This window comes from Rosa chinensis, chromosome 6 (assembly GCF_002994745.2).
Source record: "Rosa chinensis cultivar Old Blush chromosome 6, RchiOBHm-V2, whole genome shotgun sequence".
In the NCBI taxonomy this organism is placed as follows: domain Eukaryota; kingdom Viridiplantae; phylum Streptophyta; class Magnoliopsida; order Rosales; family Rosaceae; genus Rosa; species Rosa chinensis.
This window is the reverse complement of record NC_037093.1, coordinates 45,789,356-45,806,377: the sequence shown is the minus strand read 5'-3', so window position 1 is coordinate 45,806,377 and position 17,022 is coordinate 45,789,356. Positions and strand designations below refer to the sequence as shown.

Genomic DNA, 17,022 nt, shown 5'->3' with positions numbered 1-17,022 from the left:
AGACTGGTGAGAACGGGCCATAATGAAGTGGGAAAAGTACTGCAGAATGCCTTCTCATGTGTGAGAACAGACTATACCAAAGGAGAACTATTTATATTTTATAGGAAAAGATATGATGCAAAAAAATTTAAAAGCTAAAGGATCATCCCAGCTATACAAAACAAATGGTTAGATAACACGAGTAGTAGACTGAGTGCAAGAAATAAGAAACTAGGAGACTAGACTAAAGGAAATTATCTCAAAAACGTAGACTCTGGTTTAAAAGCCAAAAGACATTCCCAGGAAATAAAAAACACGAAAAGAAGATAATTAACTTATTCACCACAGCACAGAAGAATGTTCCCATCTTTTAAAACCTTATAGACAAAATCATTTGGATATGCAGGAGGCATTGCACTACCCACTGTCAAAATGTGAGTAATGTTCAACCTGTTCAGTTCTTCCTCGTCATTTGCAGCTCCAAAAGAACCCAAGAAGAGACCCTACAAATTGAAAAGCAAGAAGAACAAATGATATCCTAGCTGCATAAAACAGTGCAAAAAAAAACAATGCAAAGCGGTATCAATACAAGTACTCTTTGTTGTGAAATTAAAATCTAATAACCTCTTCAATCTGGCAGGGGATATTGTCCTCTTTATAGTATCCCCCATTCATAGCTTGCAACTAAATAGACTACTGATCGATATCTGATTGCAGTTAAAGTAACTGATCACAATCTCTCACCCTGATTCCCAAACCTTCCTCACAATTTATCAAAGAAATGGGTTTGTGACAAAAAAAAAGGCATAGAAGCATCCCAAAATTTCGTCGCAGCTCACTAAAAAGAAGTAAGTTGTAAAAATTTATGTTGGCTCTTCTATCCTCCAATCAATCAATAGAGAGAGAGAGAGAGAGAGAGATAGAGAGAGAGAGAGAGAACCCTGAAAACAAGAGATTAGAGTTGATGAAACATTGCTTCACCACTGGGGCCTATAGAGAACAGTGACCAATAGCAAGGATCGAAAGCCTTCTGCTGGAAATCCTGCAAATATATTTACTGGAATGTCAGAAATGTTCACAAGTTAATATATTCAGTCCCCAAATCCTGAAAATTAAGTAGAAAAACCACCAGAAAAGTTCAATTCTTTTCTGTCCCCAATCATAGATATATCAAAATTATATGAAGCAAAACGAAATGAAAACAATCTAGATCTCCTTATCTTCTTTAAAAATGGAAAACATTCTTAGCAAAAACTCAGATATTACCCATCAACAATCTAAATCCAAAAATAAAACAGAGCAAAGTCACTGCAATATTCACAAAGTCACAACGAAATACAATTGAGGGAGAAAGAGTGTCAGTACCAGGCCTTCTGATTTATACAGCCAGAAACGAAAGCAAGGAAAGGTTCTTTACCCAATTTCTCACAAAGAGAAGCAATATGGCAAATTTCAAGCTTCAAATATTGAGAGTTTCCTCCTAGTTGAAGACCCAGGCATGACTCCATCTCCAAACCGTTTTCCATCTTCGAGTCCATCTCCAATTCGACTTGGCAAGAGTGCAAAGCCGAGCTCGTGTTCTAGCTGGTCTTCGATATGAAATTCTGGGTCTCCTAATTAAAAACCCCCAAATTACAAAACCCACATCAGAAATCTAGGGTTTGGAGATTTACTTACATTGGGAGTAGAGATCTTCAACCAGTTTGTTGGGCTTCTGTATTGACCCTTTCATCTGAAACATAAATTGATGGGGCGGCGGTGAGAGAAAGCTAGGGTTTTGTAGAAAGGGGCGAAGAGAAAGAGTAAGAGAAATTTGGGTTTCGATTTCTCAGTCATCGTCTATTTGGCGCTATATGTTTTCTTCTTCCCACTTTCTCTGATTTTTGTAAAGGCGAAGGAGAAAGATGGGAGCTGTGAGAAGAGAGAGGGAGTTTTGTTGAGTGGAAGAGAGAGAAAGCTGAGGGGGAGAGTGGAAGAGATAGATGGCTGGTGAGATCGGGAAAATGAAAAGTGATTTTGAGAGAGGGAAGCGCGAGCTCGGGTTTTGGTCGAGGGAAGTGAAAAATTGAAAATTTGGCCGAGTGTTAAAGTCAATTAAGAAGGGCGCCAAGCATATATTGAACCCTAAAACTCAGACAACATCAACTCAAGAACATTGTTTGAAAGAGAGTGGCACAATAGAAACCTAAAAACTGTTGTGTGAATTAAAACAATCAGACGACATCTTTCAATAGGCATTGACTTAAAAGATATCAGACAACAGACACCTAAAATAAAATAAAACAGTTGTGTGACTGAAAATAATCAGACAACAGCAAAAATCAACCATTGTATAAATGAACCTTGGACAACATCACATAATAACTGTTGTCTGAATTAATTCATTCAGACAACATCAAAAAAATCAACCATTGTCTGAAATGCTATTGCACAAGAGCCAATAAAAAACTGTTGTCTGATTCAAAAACTCAGACGACATAATATTTCTTGCTGTCGTCTGATTAAATCAGACGACAGTTAAAATGTTTGCTGTCGTCTGATATGTGTTGTCTGATTCCGAAATTGGTGTAGTGCAAACAACAAAAATGCTATGTTACTGCGAAAGACTATGAAACCTACTAGCAACGAACACAAAAGCTACTACCATAAACTATGAAACTTACTAGCAACAATCACAAAATCTACTACCAGAAACTATGAAACCTACTAGCAACAAACAAAGCTACTAAGGCTACAAAAGATACAATAACAACAAAAAAAGCTATGAAATGTTACTGCAAAAGCCCACTAGCAACAAACACAAAATCTACTATCATAAACTATGAATTCTACTAGCAACAATCACAGAATATACTACCATAAACTATGAAACCTACTAGCAACAATCACAAAATCTACTACCAGAAACTACGAAACCTACTAGCAACAAACAAAGCTACTAAGGCTACAGAGAGAAAAAAGCACAAGAAATGTTACTACCAGAGAGAAAGCGCCGACGGAGTTGAGATCGAGATAGAGAGAGAGGCGCCGATGGAGAAAGCTACTGAGAGAGAGAGGCGCCGAAGGAGAGAGCTACTGAGAGAGCGCCACCGACGGAGAGAGCGCCGCAGTGACAAGTCGAGTCGAGATCGGGATCGAGAGAGAGAGAGAGAGAGGCGGTTTCTGATTCCAAATGACCTATAATGTGAAATTGGCTCTGTTTAGATAGCAGCGGCAGAGCTGTAATTTCTTTTAATTTTAATGTTTAGAATTTAGCACCATTTCTAACCTAGTGGCCTTAAGAGAAAAAAAAATATTTGGTGGCCTTAAACATAAACAAACATTGAAATATTCACTTATCTGTAATTTTCTCTATCTTTTAATCCTTATATGACATATCCAATTAAAAAATAAATATTTTTAGCGAAAATCTCTCAAATAATTTATACTCATAAAAAAATTAAAATTTATTAAAGTTTCCTAATAAAATCATAATCTGATTTACTCCCATTTTTTTAATTTTTTCTTTCAATTTCAATGTTCTCTATTTCAATTTATGTAAAAAGATTAGTAAATTTACAACTATGATTAATGAAGAAGAGATTGATTTTTTTTTCATCGTGTTTTAAATTTTTACTTTCAGTATTCACAAAAAATATTGCAAAGATTTTGATGAAGTTAAAAGTAATGGTTTTGTGAATTGAATAACGAATTAACGATGAGGAGGCAACAAAAAGACAAAAAAACAATATAAAGATTTATGTTATCCAATGAGAAATTAAGTAGTTTTTGTGTTTAATTAATTACTTATATATTTATTTATTTTCTTACATATTTGGATTTTAGAAAATTAATGTACTTATTAGTCATTTTGCATTTGGGTAATATAGTCTTTCAATAATTCAAATGTTTGTAGGGTGAACTAAGAAAATGGTAGGGTGGCAATAGCCGCACCCTAATGGTAATTACACCTTTTACGACATTTTTACAAACTTTTGAACAAATTCGTTGTCAGTGTTGTAATTTTTGTTTAACTATATGTAAATAGTGTAAATGAATATGGTAACTTTTGTTCTCAATGTTGTAATTTTGGTTCAAATACTTGTAAATTTTTGTTCAAATAGTTGTAAATAAGAATATCTCATACCCACCAGTACACTAGCTTGTCTCGTAACATAAATCTTTTCTTCGTAAGTGAGATCTTCTGAGTCTGACCTGCACAAAATTAATCACTTTAATTCTCAGGGATTAATGTAATAAAATAAAAAAGGGAGTTTCTATTCATATCTCTTAAATTGGTATTTGGACCTCCCATTCTAAAATTTACACAAAACTTCCAATCATGCCCTTTTTTGTATCCACGCAATTTTTTTCAATACAAATCTACTAGTAATATCTTTTTTTTCATCACTTAAAACTTAGTTCATAGCCATGACTTAACATCATTCACCTTGTAAGCTTGGATACTCTTATGAACCTCCTTCTTTTTCTTAATAAATCGTGCAATTTACAATACCACAGGAGAACTATTATCAAAATCAATTTTCCTAAACCCAAATCAGGCTAGCAACATAGTCTACTCTAGCAAAAAAAAAAAAAAAACCATAAAAAGAGACCAATATAACAATTAACGACCAACTCCATGAAGTGAAGCAATTAAGCCAAACTAGAAAGAAACAAAAAGAATAGGAAATAGAAATTGTTTTTCGATCATTATTTTCTCGATTGTTCTTCTCTATATTTTTTGTCCTGTATTCCATTTTGCAATTTTTAACATTTTACCTTAATCAAAGTCGCCCAATAATCCTCATGTGTAGCCGTAAGAGAATGAGGGAGGGGGAAGGGGGGAGAAGAGAAGGTGCAGATTTTATTTAATTTTTTTATCATTCATTTTGTTCATTTTTTAGAAAGGCAAATTAAAACTTCTAAAAATTATTGGAGATCTAAATATCATTTTAAGAGGTATGAATAGAACTTCCAACTTCCCAATAAAAAAAATATTCTATCCCATCTTAAAAAAGAGAAATAATATTCTGCAGAGACCAGTGAGTAGAGTGACGCCTGGTCTTGGCCATATAGGATCATTCCCTTTATCTGCCACATTAACATCCTCTGAAGTCTGGAGTTTGAGCTCCGACCTCTCTCGAACTCTTCCAACCCCCATTAAAACCCAAAAAGGAAACACCTTTTTGCCCTTTCACCATTCTGTAACCTAAGCGAACTATTGGGTCCGGATCCCTCTGCCAACGAGTAAGTTTAACATTTTTAATCTCTGTAAATCTCTACTTGCTCTACTTTACAACAAGCTTCGGTTATGAAATTGGTTCTTCGTTTCACTTATGCTTTACTTTTTTCTTTTTTTTTTTGGAAGAAGTCCTCTCTGTTTTGACTGCTGAGAAATTCTTGAGAAACCCAATTCTAGCTTGTTCTTATATTTTCTCAGAAGCCAAACAGAACTTACTGTATACCCAGTATTTCTAACCATGATTAATTGAGTTTCTTTGACCTAAAATTTTGAGCTGATTACTGTATCATGTGTGAATTTTGGTAGAAAGGAATGCCCTTTTGAACAATTAGTTGGCCTTGGATTGTGGTGTCACTTCCCTGAATTCTGTTTTCAGTAGCAATTTTACATTTAGTGTTATTCAGCATACCATTTACATTTGTAAAATGAATTTGATAGGTTTTTGTTTATTTCTATAGAATATATTTCCTCAAAACCCAGAAACTAGTTGATTTATTAGTTTTTGCTATGAGCCTATGACATTGTAATGTGAGACTTTGTAGGCCAGTGTGTCACCTAAAACTAGTTTTGATACAGAAGAACGAATTTTAACTCTTGTAATTTGATTGCCTGAAATTGGCCCGAGTCTTATTAAAATGTGTGTTTGGCAGTGGATGAACAACCATCTACGAGCAAAGATGAAGATATGATAGAGAGTTCAAATGGGAAAGAGGCAGCCACATTTGAGGGGAGTTCAGATATGGAACCGTATGTGGGTATGGAGTTTGAAACGGAAGAGGCTGCCAAGGTGTTCTATGATGCATATGCAACACAGTTGGGATTCATTATGCGGGTTGATGCCTTTCGGAGATCATTGCGTGATGGTAAGGTAGTTTGGCGTAGACTTGTGTGCAATAAAGAAGGATTTCGTAAGACGAGGCCCAAAAGAAGTGAGAACAGGAAGCCTCGGGCAATCACAAGAGAAGGGTGTAAAGCAATGATAGTGGTAAAGAGAGAAAAATCAGGAAAATGGATTGTAACGAGATTTATAAAGGACCATAACCATTCACTGGTAGTTACACCTGCAAATGGTCGCCGGACTGTGATTCTATCTCAAACACCAGTGAGTCCTCATTGCTCAATAAGCTTTCTCATCCTAATTTGAATTTTCTTGTTGGTTTCCTTGTCTAGACTGCATTTGTGATACATAGCTAGGTTGATTTAGTGACATTGAGTATTAATATGCATTTTGCATTCTGTGGCTTAAGTTAGTGGATTATCTAGTTTTCGTCACTTCACTGTTAAAGATTTGAATTTGCACCAAATGGTCTACTATCAACCTAGGATTTGCTGCAGCACGCGGCCAAAGTCATTTGGAGCTTTGACAAGTTGGAAAGTTAGTTTTTCTTTGTTGGAATTTGGAAAGTTAGTTTGCCAATGCTTCTGATGTTCTAGAATAGTAGAATGAGCATAAGATTTGCTGCATCCTACAGCCTGTTGGTGATATGGTGCTTTTACAAGTTGGAAAATTACATCTTCATTTTCTGTTACAATTTGGACAGTTATGCTATAACATCAGATATTCTAGTATGAATGTAAAAACTTGCTGCAGCCTTTGTGATCGCTACAGGGCTTAACAGGTTAGAAAGTTAGTTTACTTTTCTTTGGCTACAATTTGAAAGTTAGTGTTGTTAATGCATCTTACATTATATTAGTAGGGGTTCTGGTTCAGCGGACGAAGTGTAGATCCCCTTGCTTCGAACCTTATGTTGGAGATTGGATTGTTTAGATTGTTCTAATAATCTAGTTCATATCTTCATATCATTCTCAAGGGTTCATCTTAAGCAACTCATGTTTATTCACTTCAAAATTGTGAAAATAAATTCAGGTGTTCAGTATAAAAATTCTTCTTTCAAACATCCGCCAGTAATAGTGAAGAAATGAATAATTAACTTCCCACTTCAGTAGTAAGCAGTAACTGGTATTAGAATTCTTGTGAGTCCCATCACGTGCCCTGTTTGCTTCTAGGTCTCCAGATTCTAGACAACCCACTTTAGTTAAAAATGTCTTTTATTTTGGTATGGATCCATGAGATTCTTCAAAATGCCTCTTTGAGCTGTGGTTTACAATAATTCTTTTCTGCTGACTAGAGTTTCTTTGTATTGTATTACCATAAACTTTCTGGTCACAATGGCTATTTACTATCTTATGGGTTTTCATTCTTTTTTCCCCTTTCGTGTACCTTCCAGGATGAAAAAGATATGAAAATTCGAGAGTTGACTGCTGAGCTACAGCGTGAGCGAAAGAGATCTGCAGCTTATCAAGAACAGCTTGACATGGTTTTGAGGGAGATGGAAGAGCATTCCAATCACCTCTCGAGAAACATTGCTGATATAGTTCAGAGTGTGAAAGAGATTGAATCAAAGAGGATAGCCTAGTACCCTCAAATACTCGAAGTCGCAACACTAGTACAGCTTATCATTTTTGTAAATTTCCTTCCGATTTGCTGCTGCTGTTGTTGTATTTTAGACTATCATTCACATCTTTAGCTTGAGCTGCAACTGAATTATCCTGTACTTATAAAATGTAACATAGCTAGAATTAGCGAGAAATTCCAGCTCCATTAACTCAGTCACCCCTCATTTTGTTCTTATGTTTCATCTTTACCATACTCCATCATGAACCATCAAATAAACACCCAGGTCTAAATTTTTATTTTATAAACACGGGTCCTGAATACAAATCATACAACATTCCAAAATACTTCAAGGAAAATGCTAGTCGCTTATTCTCACTGAATGCCCGGTCAAAATTGTTCTCTAGCCAATTAAGGTGCCGGAGAATCCAGAGGGCACAAATTCGGGTTCCAAATATGTTGGAGCACACCATCCCTGACCCTCGATGCCATCACGCCTCAGCTTCACAATCCCATTGCTGTTGCTCTTATCCTCTTGGCTCTTCCATAGATAGATTTACGTGTAGACAACTTATTTCTTTGCTTCTAGGTTTTCTGCCTTGAGCGTAATGCCTTCTTGCAAGTTGTAGTACTTCTGCCCCAGAAAATAATAGCACGAATAGTGTTCTACACTCAAAAAAAAAAAGAAAAAAAAAAGGGGCACAGAATAGTACTCTGTTTGGTCTGACCAATCCAAAGTATGTAGAACCAAGAACCCATAAACCCTGAACTGGGTATACAAATTTATGAGAATTGAACAAGAAACTGGGGTTTTGCTAGTGAAGAAAAGCATAGATAGCAGTAGAGAGATAGACCAAGAGCGCCGAAGAGACCAAAACGATAAGAGCCGCAACAGAGTGGACAGCAGATTTGCTCCCACAGGACAACATCCCCAACCGGATCTGGATCACATTGACCATCGACAACATGAGAAAGACGCAACCCATGACGGATCCGAAGGCCGACCCCAACATCCCGAACCTCAGCACCTTGATGTTGATGTGGGCCCGGAAGGCCTCGTCGACTTCCTTGCTGTTAAGCAAGTTGATGGCGAGCTTGAGGCCCTGGGCGACCAGGGACGAGAAGAGGAAGAAGCTGAAGGAGACAACCTCGAACACCAGAAGCTTCTTCGCCACGTCATTGCCGGCGTCGCAGGCTGTCCGGTTCTCGAGGCTCTTTTGTCCCGGTACGGTCAGGGACAGGCCCACGAAGACCGCGATGGTGAAGAGGGAGTTGACGTTGACCAGACCGTCCAGGGCGGTGACGTGGACGCTTGTGGTTGATGAGGACGACATGGATGTTTGGCCTCCGTAATGCTCTTTTGGGTACTCGTCAGATCTGAAAAATCAACGAACAGAGACAAGAAGATGGTCAATTTTGTGGGTTTGGAGGTTGTGGCTGAAACCCAGAAATGAAAAATGAGATGAGGCTTTGTGTGTAATAGTACTCATTCATGGTACGTGGTCTGAAATTGTCACGTTGCGCACTTGGGTTTCTCTGCTTCTTGTAATAAAAGGAGAGGGGTTTGGGGTTGTTGGCGACTGCGATTTTCTGTTACTGTTTTTTTTTTTGTTTGCTGGGAAGGGTTTTTGGGAGATAGAGAAGGAAAGCGGAGGCAAAAGAAGATGCTTTGCTTTTGTTGTTGTGGTCTGATACTGTGCCTTTTGAGATGGTTTTAAAGTTCCCAGATTCTCTCTTTGTTTTTTTTTTTTGGTGTGTGATGTGGGTGAGGGAGTAAAGACATTGAAAAGGGTATGGTTGTTTCAATTTATTGTCCCAAGTCCTAACCTAAACAAGATGCAATAAAGACATTGAAAAAATCTCAGAAAACGACGTTGTGTGTTCGGCTTAAAAAAAAATATCAATCTTGGGTTCGAAGTTTTAAACTGTTCACCAAAACAAAAAAAACTCTTGGGTTCAAACTAATTTTTTTTTATAAGCATAAAACGGCACTGCCAAATAACCATTTCTCAGAAAAATTGTAGAAGAACAAGTTTACCTATTCGGATGAATGTACAGCGTGAAAAGTTGCACACTCAAACTATATAGGGTTATTATCACAAATGGTACCTGAACTATACCTCAATTTCATTGATGGTACCTGAACTTCAATTTTGATCACAACTAGTACCCGAACTTTTCGATTTCATTTTAAATGGTACCTAGAGCCACCTCCGGTCACTATTCCGACTAAAAACGACATGGGAGGTGATCATAGTGATGATTTTTGATGATTTCGAGGGTTGCGATTATATATAGTGATGATTTTTTGGTAATAGACTTGCCTTGAACTTGTTTTTTTAATTTTTTGTTTTCTTAGATTTCATTTTTTTGGCCGGAATAGTGACTGAAGGTGGTCTTAGGTACCATTTAAAATAAAATCGAAAAGTTCAGGTACCGGTTGTGATCAAAATTGAAGTTCAGGTACCATCGATAAAATAGAGGATAAGTTCAGGTACCATTTGTGATAATAACCCAACTATATATACAGAGGTTCTGAAGAGGATGTCTGAAAAATGAGCAAGATGGCTAGCTCAACTTATATATTATGAGATTTTTGTTTACACGAAGTCATGGAATTTCCTCATATACTATAATTGAGTGCATTGAAGAAAAGAGATTCAAGAAATTTTATTTTATGTGGAATGACTTCATATAGTCATGTAGGCTTGAAATAATTGGGTGTCATTATAAGTGAATGAAAGAAAGTTGCTATAAATATCTTGCGCTGTTTTTATTTTTATTTTAATGAAATCTATTTTAACTAAAAAAATAAAATAAAATAAAAATAAAAACACACACAGCACCCCCCTACTCATAAGTGTGAATCATCTTCTTCCTTACTCGCGAAGGATCGCATAGCTACGAGAATGCCTTCAATTACTCCACATTCCATCTCATTATCTATCTAGGTATAGGAAAGAACTCGGAAGAAAGCAACTGGGAGAGAGCAAACATGTGATTCTCGAGTAAACAAAGCCATGATTAGAAAGAAGGTAGCTACTAGCTAATTTGATTGACTGGTAGCTAAAATCTGGCATTCAATCATTGATAACAAATTTTCCATGGCCTCTTGCCCAAAAATCCTTCTCATTGACCTCAGATATTATTTGTTGTTCTTGGACATGCGTCAAAGTTTCCATGCCTCAGACCCAAATTTCAATCACGCAATCTACAATGCTTTTATACAAGTGGCAAAAAGAGTTGAGAGACATAGAGAGAAGTAGTATACCCTACGGAAGATGAGGCTACTTGTCCAAAACCTTGTTTTGAGACATAAGACAACCTTAGGAATGATAGGATCACTGACTAAACAAACCAAGGAATAACAAACCAAGATTATCAACCATAAAAGAAGACTATGTAACTAATAACATATAAAGATTTTGTCAAGGCTTGATTATATCAAAGGGTGTGTCTCAATGAAGAAAAAATAACTTGTCAATGCTATGTTTTATTATTTCTTAGTTTTCATTTTTTGTTTTGGCTTTTGAGCTCTCTGTTTCACTTAAAAAATAAATAAATAAAACGTTTGTAGATACGTAAGATTTCTCTTTATATCATTTTTTTATTTATCTTTATTGTGAAGTCCATGCCTTCTTCTCTGTTTATTGAATTTTTATTATTTGCAATATTTGTGCTTTGATCTGCCGACACTAACAATTATGAATTATAAACTTATATTTTTCATATTTTGAAGGTAGTTATTCTATAAAAATATCATCTCTTCAAAATATCATGAACAATTTTGGCAACAACTAAATGAAGAGTCATCTATTTAATTTGGGGGACGGGTTAATGTCGGACGGAACCGACCCGCTGGGGTAGGGCTTTTTATTTTTGTCTGCCCCGACCCGGTTCAGGGCCCAACCCAAATTTGTTTAACGAACGCCATTCCAATTCAAAGAGGGAGAGAATCAATGTCTTGTTCGTGGACAAAAGAACCCTGAGCAACTGTGACCGCAGTCAACTAGCAAAAAAACTGTGGCCAGGCTAGGGTTTTAGGGCTCTGCCGTTGTAAAACCCTAGCTCCGGTAATGGAGGGCTTGAAGGTTTCCGATACCAATATGAAAGTGTTTCTGCACCCATCGAAGGGCGGCGACATCGACGGTGCAATTCATCACCAGCTGAGCTCCATGATTTTCAAGTACTTCTCCATCACTCTTTCTTTGGTTTATGTTAAATTTGATGATTCTAAGTTTTTGTAATCTTGGTCATATTTGTTTGGTTGGTTTAACTGTTGCTTACTTAAATTGCTCATAAAGATCCTTGCTTTCTGTATTGGTTTAGTTGAATTTCCTGAAAACAATGAGATTTTGGAGACTGTGTTTGCAGAAAAACGATAAACTATGCATGTGGAGAAGCAAAGGTTTTTCCTATATTTGGTTTTAGGGAGGTTTTGCCAATTTTTTGGAAAAAATGAAAAATTTCCTTGCAATGAACAAAAAATTTTCAGTGTTTCCACTGTAGGTATAGCCCTGGTTTGGTCTCTTTGCAACGAATAAGTTTTTTTTCAGTTAAAGATATCCGCTTTCTGTTGCTTTAGAGGCTGCAAGGTACAGAAATTAGTGAGCATTACTTTGGTAATCCACTGAATTCATCAGTTGGCTCTTGTATAACTCTGTCAGCCCGTTTATGGCCCTTGTTGGAATATCTGAGTGTTACGTATTGTGATGATTACAGTTAATCTTGGACAATGTAGTAGCTGCCAAGTATTTTTGCATTTAACAGTCTTTCTCTGCTGTCCAATACAGGTTTGATGATAATTTGGATGGTGTCTTAGTTGCTTATAAGTTTGACGTTTCATCCAAGGATGCAAAGATTCTGAATGGTGTTCATCCTTATTTTACTGTGAGCATAAGAGCGACTTTGTTACTTTTCTCTCCAAAGCCAAATATGCTTGTAGGTAGTATTTCTTGTCCTTTATGTTGACTAATGCAGCAACATAGATACAAAATTTTGTTCCTTTGAGGGTAATACTTTGAGTTGTTAAGTCTGAAATTGATTTGTACTGTCATTAAGGGGAAAAAAAGAAGAAAAAAAGACATCTTTTTCAGCATCTTGTTATTGTATCTGGCATACATGCGCTGCACTGTTCGTTGAACTTACTACTATTGATATTACCATTATTACTGATTTTTTTCTAATGTGATGTAACTTCAGAAGGCAAGGTGGTGAAAGTCACCCGAGGATCCATATCTGTCATTGTTCTTGGCTTTTCATGTGCCTTCATAAAAGATGAAGATATTCGCGAAGAGTTTAAGTATAAATATGTAAGAGGATTTCTTCATTACTGTGTTCAATGTTTATCTTCTTAACTGTACAAATTCATTTGGCCTCTCTGATATGTCAATACTCCTTAGAAACGTGGCAAGCAAGTATATATTAGCAGATATCAGAAGCGGCATGTGATAAAAGTTGGAACCATGATACGACTTTCAGTCAACAGGTGACCTACACTTACTTTTGCTTCTTTATTATTAAATACAAACATAGCTGTATATATCTGGTGGTGTCATCTTCATCTGATGGAGGAATGTTAATGGTTACCAGAGGACATGTCATGGGTATCTGGATCAGGCCTTTTGAAATCGATATTTCATATTTTAAACTGATTTACATGTGGCAGTTTTAGAGCTAAAGTAGGCGAATTGCCATTGGCTATTTGTTCTGCATATAAACTTTTAGGTGCTACCAACATTAAAGCAAAATTCACAAGCATTTCTGGTATATGTTTGTTACTCTGTTTTTGTTTTGGGGCTATTTTTTTTTTTTTTTTTTTTTTTTTTTTTTGGGGTTGGGGGTGGTGTGTGTGTGTGTGGGTGATCTTACTTTTTCAATTAATAATCAAGTAAAAGTAATGTTAAATGATTGTGTGTAGCTGTTAGATTTGATGAAATATTGGGAGGGTTTGAATAGTTGACTTAGTCTAATCTTCATCCTCACCACTTTGGCCTCCTGTTTTGAATTGTTAATGATTGTGAATGCCTGCGCATATGTTCATGACAGTGTTTCACCTTTGAATAGTTGACTTAGTCTAATCTTCATCCTCCCTCACCACTTTGGCTACCTATTTTGAATTTTTAATGCTGGAAAGTGCCTGCACATATGTTCATGGTACTATTTCACCTTTGCAGTTTGGATGTGGAGACACTGCACATATATGGTTCTTTGCGTCCAGCTCACACTGGGAGCATTCGCTTTTTAGATAAAAATGTGGAAGATGATGGACTTACAGACAGGTTTTTACTAATCTTGGAATTCTATAAGTTGAAAGAGTTCATTCTTTGTTTTTTTTTTTCTTTGATCAATAAGTTTAAACTTACTTTTCATTGAGGAACAAAAAAAGGTACCAAGTGGATTCTGCATTCTAATTGTTAAAAGAATTTGTAGGAGTAATAAGAGGAGAAGAGAAAATGAGGGGGAGTCAGTTATGCAAGAGCCCAGTACAACAGTTATTCAAGGGCTCAATACCAAAGTAAAGCCTAGTTCAATCGGTACTGAAGCATTTTCTTTCAATAATGACCACTATATCAAGAAGTCAAAGAAACACAAGACAAGGTAAAGAGACTTTATAAGAGTGCTGCGTGGTTTCTACATTCTTTTGTGGTTATTTTTTGATTTCCAGTAGCATCAATGTTGTATTTCTGCACAAGCCAAAGTCATGTTGGCTACACCCAGATTCTGAAGCCTCAAAGTCCCAAACAGAAAAAAGCGTTAATGCATATTAGCTATTTAGTTCATCCCAGATAGAGATGCATCTGAACTTTTATTGTAATGTTCATCCCAGATAGAGATGCATCTTAACTTTTATTGTAATTGGTTTTAGCTTTTTAGGACTAGTGTTCTGTGATGCTTGTAACTTTGTGATAAATTATCAGTCTTTGAGGTTATGTGTAATGCAACATTTTCCTTATAATGGAACTGAAGCTCAGTTGATCATTTTGCTGAGTCATGAGACCATTTTCATTTTTCAAACCTGAGGAATAAGCTTACTGAAACTGGGACATTTATTTTTGTTTGCCACTGCTATTAATTCGAATATTATTTTGGTGGAAATCTAATTTTCGAGACCAAAGAAAAGAAAAGAAAGAGCAGGGTGAACATACAAAATATACTTTCACGTTAGATATTTGCAGTATTTTTTCTTTTACCAGTAATCACCACAAGAACAAGCTCCATTCTCGAAATGATGGAACCTATGGCGATCCCTCATTATTATCTTTCTCTTAGTAATCTTAGCTATCAACTTGATCATTGAGTGGCAGTCATTGCAAACCCTCAAATTTTTCACAATCCTTAAAGTGGTACACGGTTTAGTAGAGATTAGTCCGTAGCATATGGCAAGCCTCTCACTATGTATTGCTAGAGCCCATTCCTTTTGCCTTTCCCCAATATCATGCAAAACTACCTCTGTCGCCGGCGAGTATCCTTCCCTTTTTAACACAGGGTTTAGCTCCTCTAACTTTCTGTAGATATTTTCTTTCTGTGGGTGTCTAATGTCTCCCAAAAGGAACTCATGGATCTCATTGTTCACTTCAATTAAACTACAACCAGGCTCCTTTGGAGTTCCAGCTTCCTTGGTCAAAGCTCTGACTCGTGCAGCCTCTTTCCACTTCCCTGATGCAGCATACACATTTGACAGTAAAGCGAAAGTCCCTGAATCTGCATCATCACAGTTTACCAACATTTCGGCCACCCTTTCTCCTAATTCGAGGTTTCGGTGGATTTTACAAGCACTTAGCAAAGCCCCCAACATGATATGATCTGGTGCCATTTTCGTTCTTTCAATGAAACTGTACGCCTCTTCAATCCGTCCTGAACGAGCTAGAAGATCAACCACGCATCCATAGTGTTCTATTTGCGGTTGAATGCCGTGACTATTAGTCATGGAATGAAATATCTCAAACCCCAACTCCACCAAACCCCCATGGCTACATGCATTTAATACTTTAACAAAAGTGATGCTATTTGGCTTAAGTCCTCGTTTCATCATTTCCCGGAACATTTCAATAGCCATGGTGCTCTTCCCATGCATAGCAAGCCCCTCAATCATGGAATTATAGGTACTGACATCTCTCTTTTTCATCCTGCTAAACACCTCTACTGCCCCATCAATATCACCACACCTTGAATACATATTAATCAGAGCACCACCCACAATGCAATTGCATTCAATGTTATTCTTATCTATATACGAGCAAACCCATCGTCCGAGCTCCAAAGCTCCCAAATGCGAACAAGCAGATAGAACACAAACCAATGTAACTTCATTAGGCCACACATTCTTCCTCTGCATATCCCTAAACACCTCCAAAGCCCTATTCATCTCCCCATTCTTAACCAACCCATCAATCATCGCAGTCCAGCAAACCGTATCCTTTTCCCTGAGCCCGTCAAAAACACCACTCGCCTCCTCAACTAGTCCATACTCAGCATAACAAGTTATCATGACGGTTGCCGCAACTGCATCTCCTTCAGGCATTTCATCAAACACCTGGCGTGCACTTTCAAATTCACCACACTTTCCATAAAGACCCATCAGCTTCATCCTTATTGATCTATTCGAGGACAACCCAAGCTTCAAAGCCTGGGCATGGACTTCTCTACCCTCCTCCAAAGCCAACCCAAAGCCACAAGCTTTCAACACAGAAGTGATGGCATATTTGTCCGGAAATATAAACTCATTGACCATCTGACAGTAAAGACGAATCGCATCAAGGTAATAGCCAGACGACACAAACCCATCAATGAGAGCAGTGTAGAGATACACGTTTGGGGATTGGGTGCGTCGGAAAACCTTGGAGGCATAGTCAATGGACTTGAGGTTGGAGCAGAGACGAAGAAGCTCGAAGACGACGAATGGATCTTGGTCCTGGCCATTTCTTATTATTTTAGCATGTATTTGTGGGATCTGATAGTGTTTGCATTTCTGCAACAGGGAGATGACTTCTCTCCGATTTTGGGAATTTCTGGATTTTGAGTTTGAATTTGGCGGGAATACTGAGTTCCCTATAGCCACCGTGGTTGAGCAACTCATATTATTGGCGGCCAATAATGTGGAAGAGTGGCACAACCCACTTTGCATAGACGTGCCTCAAGTTATGCCATGGCTATATACAGTTTGCCAAGAATATGATTAATGAGAAACACAATGTCAGCTGAAGTGGTGAACTGTGGCCCGTTAGGAATAGCCGATATCGTGGAGCTTACAAGTTCAAATCTCACTGACATTATGGAATGAAGATTAAAAAAAATAAAATAAAATGACACATAATGAGTCACATTCCTCAGTTTTATATTAGTCAAGTATGATTTTAGTTCTCTTTTAAGTTAGTAAACATAAAATTAATTAGGATTGAAAGTGATTATTCTCTTTCTTATT

The 17,022-nt window shown here is 37.0% G+C and overlaps 4 protein-coding genes across 4 annotated transcripts; 2 read left to right on the top strand and 2 right to left on the bottom strand.

The window, feature by feature from the left end:
- Positions 1 to 4,992: 4,992 nt before the first annotated feature.
- On the top strand, positions 4,993 to 7,813 carry LOC112172321 (protein FAR1-RELATED SEQUENCE 7). The gene is made up of 3 exons (XM_024309613.2): positions 4,993 to 5,208; positions 5,854 to 6,305; positions 7,432 to 7,813. Coding segments are annotated over exons 1-3 (642 nt in total). The 5' UTR covers positions 4,993 to 5,207; the 3' UTR covers positions 7,621 to 7,813.
- A 72-nt stretch (positions 7,814 to 7,885) lies between these two features.
- Positions 7,886 to 9,386, bottom strand: LOC112172322. The gene is made up of 2 exons (XM_024309614.2): positions 9,085 to 9,386; positions 7,886 to 8,975 (listed from the first exon to the last, which is right to left on the bottom strand). Exons 1-2 carry the CDS (start codon positions 9,090 to 9,092, stop codon positions 8,414 to 8,416), a joined length of 570 nt encoding a protein of 189 aa, XP_024165382.1. The 5' UTR covers positions 9,093 to 9,386; the 3' UTR covers positions 7,886 to 8,413.
- Positions 9,387 to 11,551: 2,165 nt separating this feature from the next.
- LOC112172505 lies at positions 11,552 to 14,600 on the top strand. The gene is made up of 6 exons (XM_024309873.2): positions 11,552 to 11,784; positions 12,392 to 12,543; positions 12,801 to 12,910; positions 13,001 to 13,086; positions 13,775 to 13,879; positions 14,031 to 14,600. The coding sequence occupies exons 1-6, from the start codon at positions 11,675 to 11,677 to the stop codon at positions 14,200 to 14,202; spliced, it is 735 nt and encodes a 244-aa protein (XP_024165641.1). The 5' UTR covers positions 11,552 to 11,674; the 3' UTR covers positions 14,203 to 14,600.
- Positions 14,601 to 14,743: 143 nt separating this feature from the next.
- On the bottom strand, positions 14,744 to 16,759 carry LOC112173741 (putative pentatricopeptide repeat-containing protein At5g59200, chloroplastic). Its single transcript, XM_024311425.2, has one exon. The coding sequence runs from the start codon at positions 16,723 to 16,725 to the stop codon at positions 14,788 to 14,790; it is 1,938 nt and encodes a 645-aa protein (XP_024167193.2). The 5' UTR covers positions 16,726 to 16,759; the 3' UTR covers positions 14,744 to 14,787.
- Between the last annotated feature and the right edge of the window lie 263 nt (positions 16,760 to 17,022).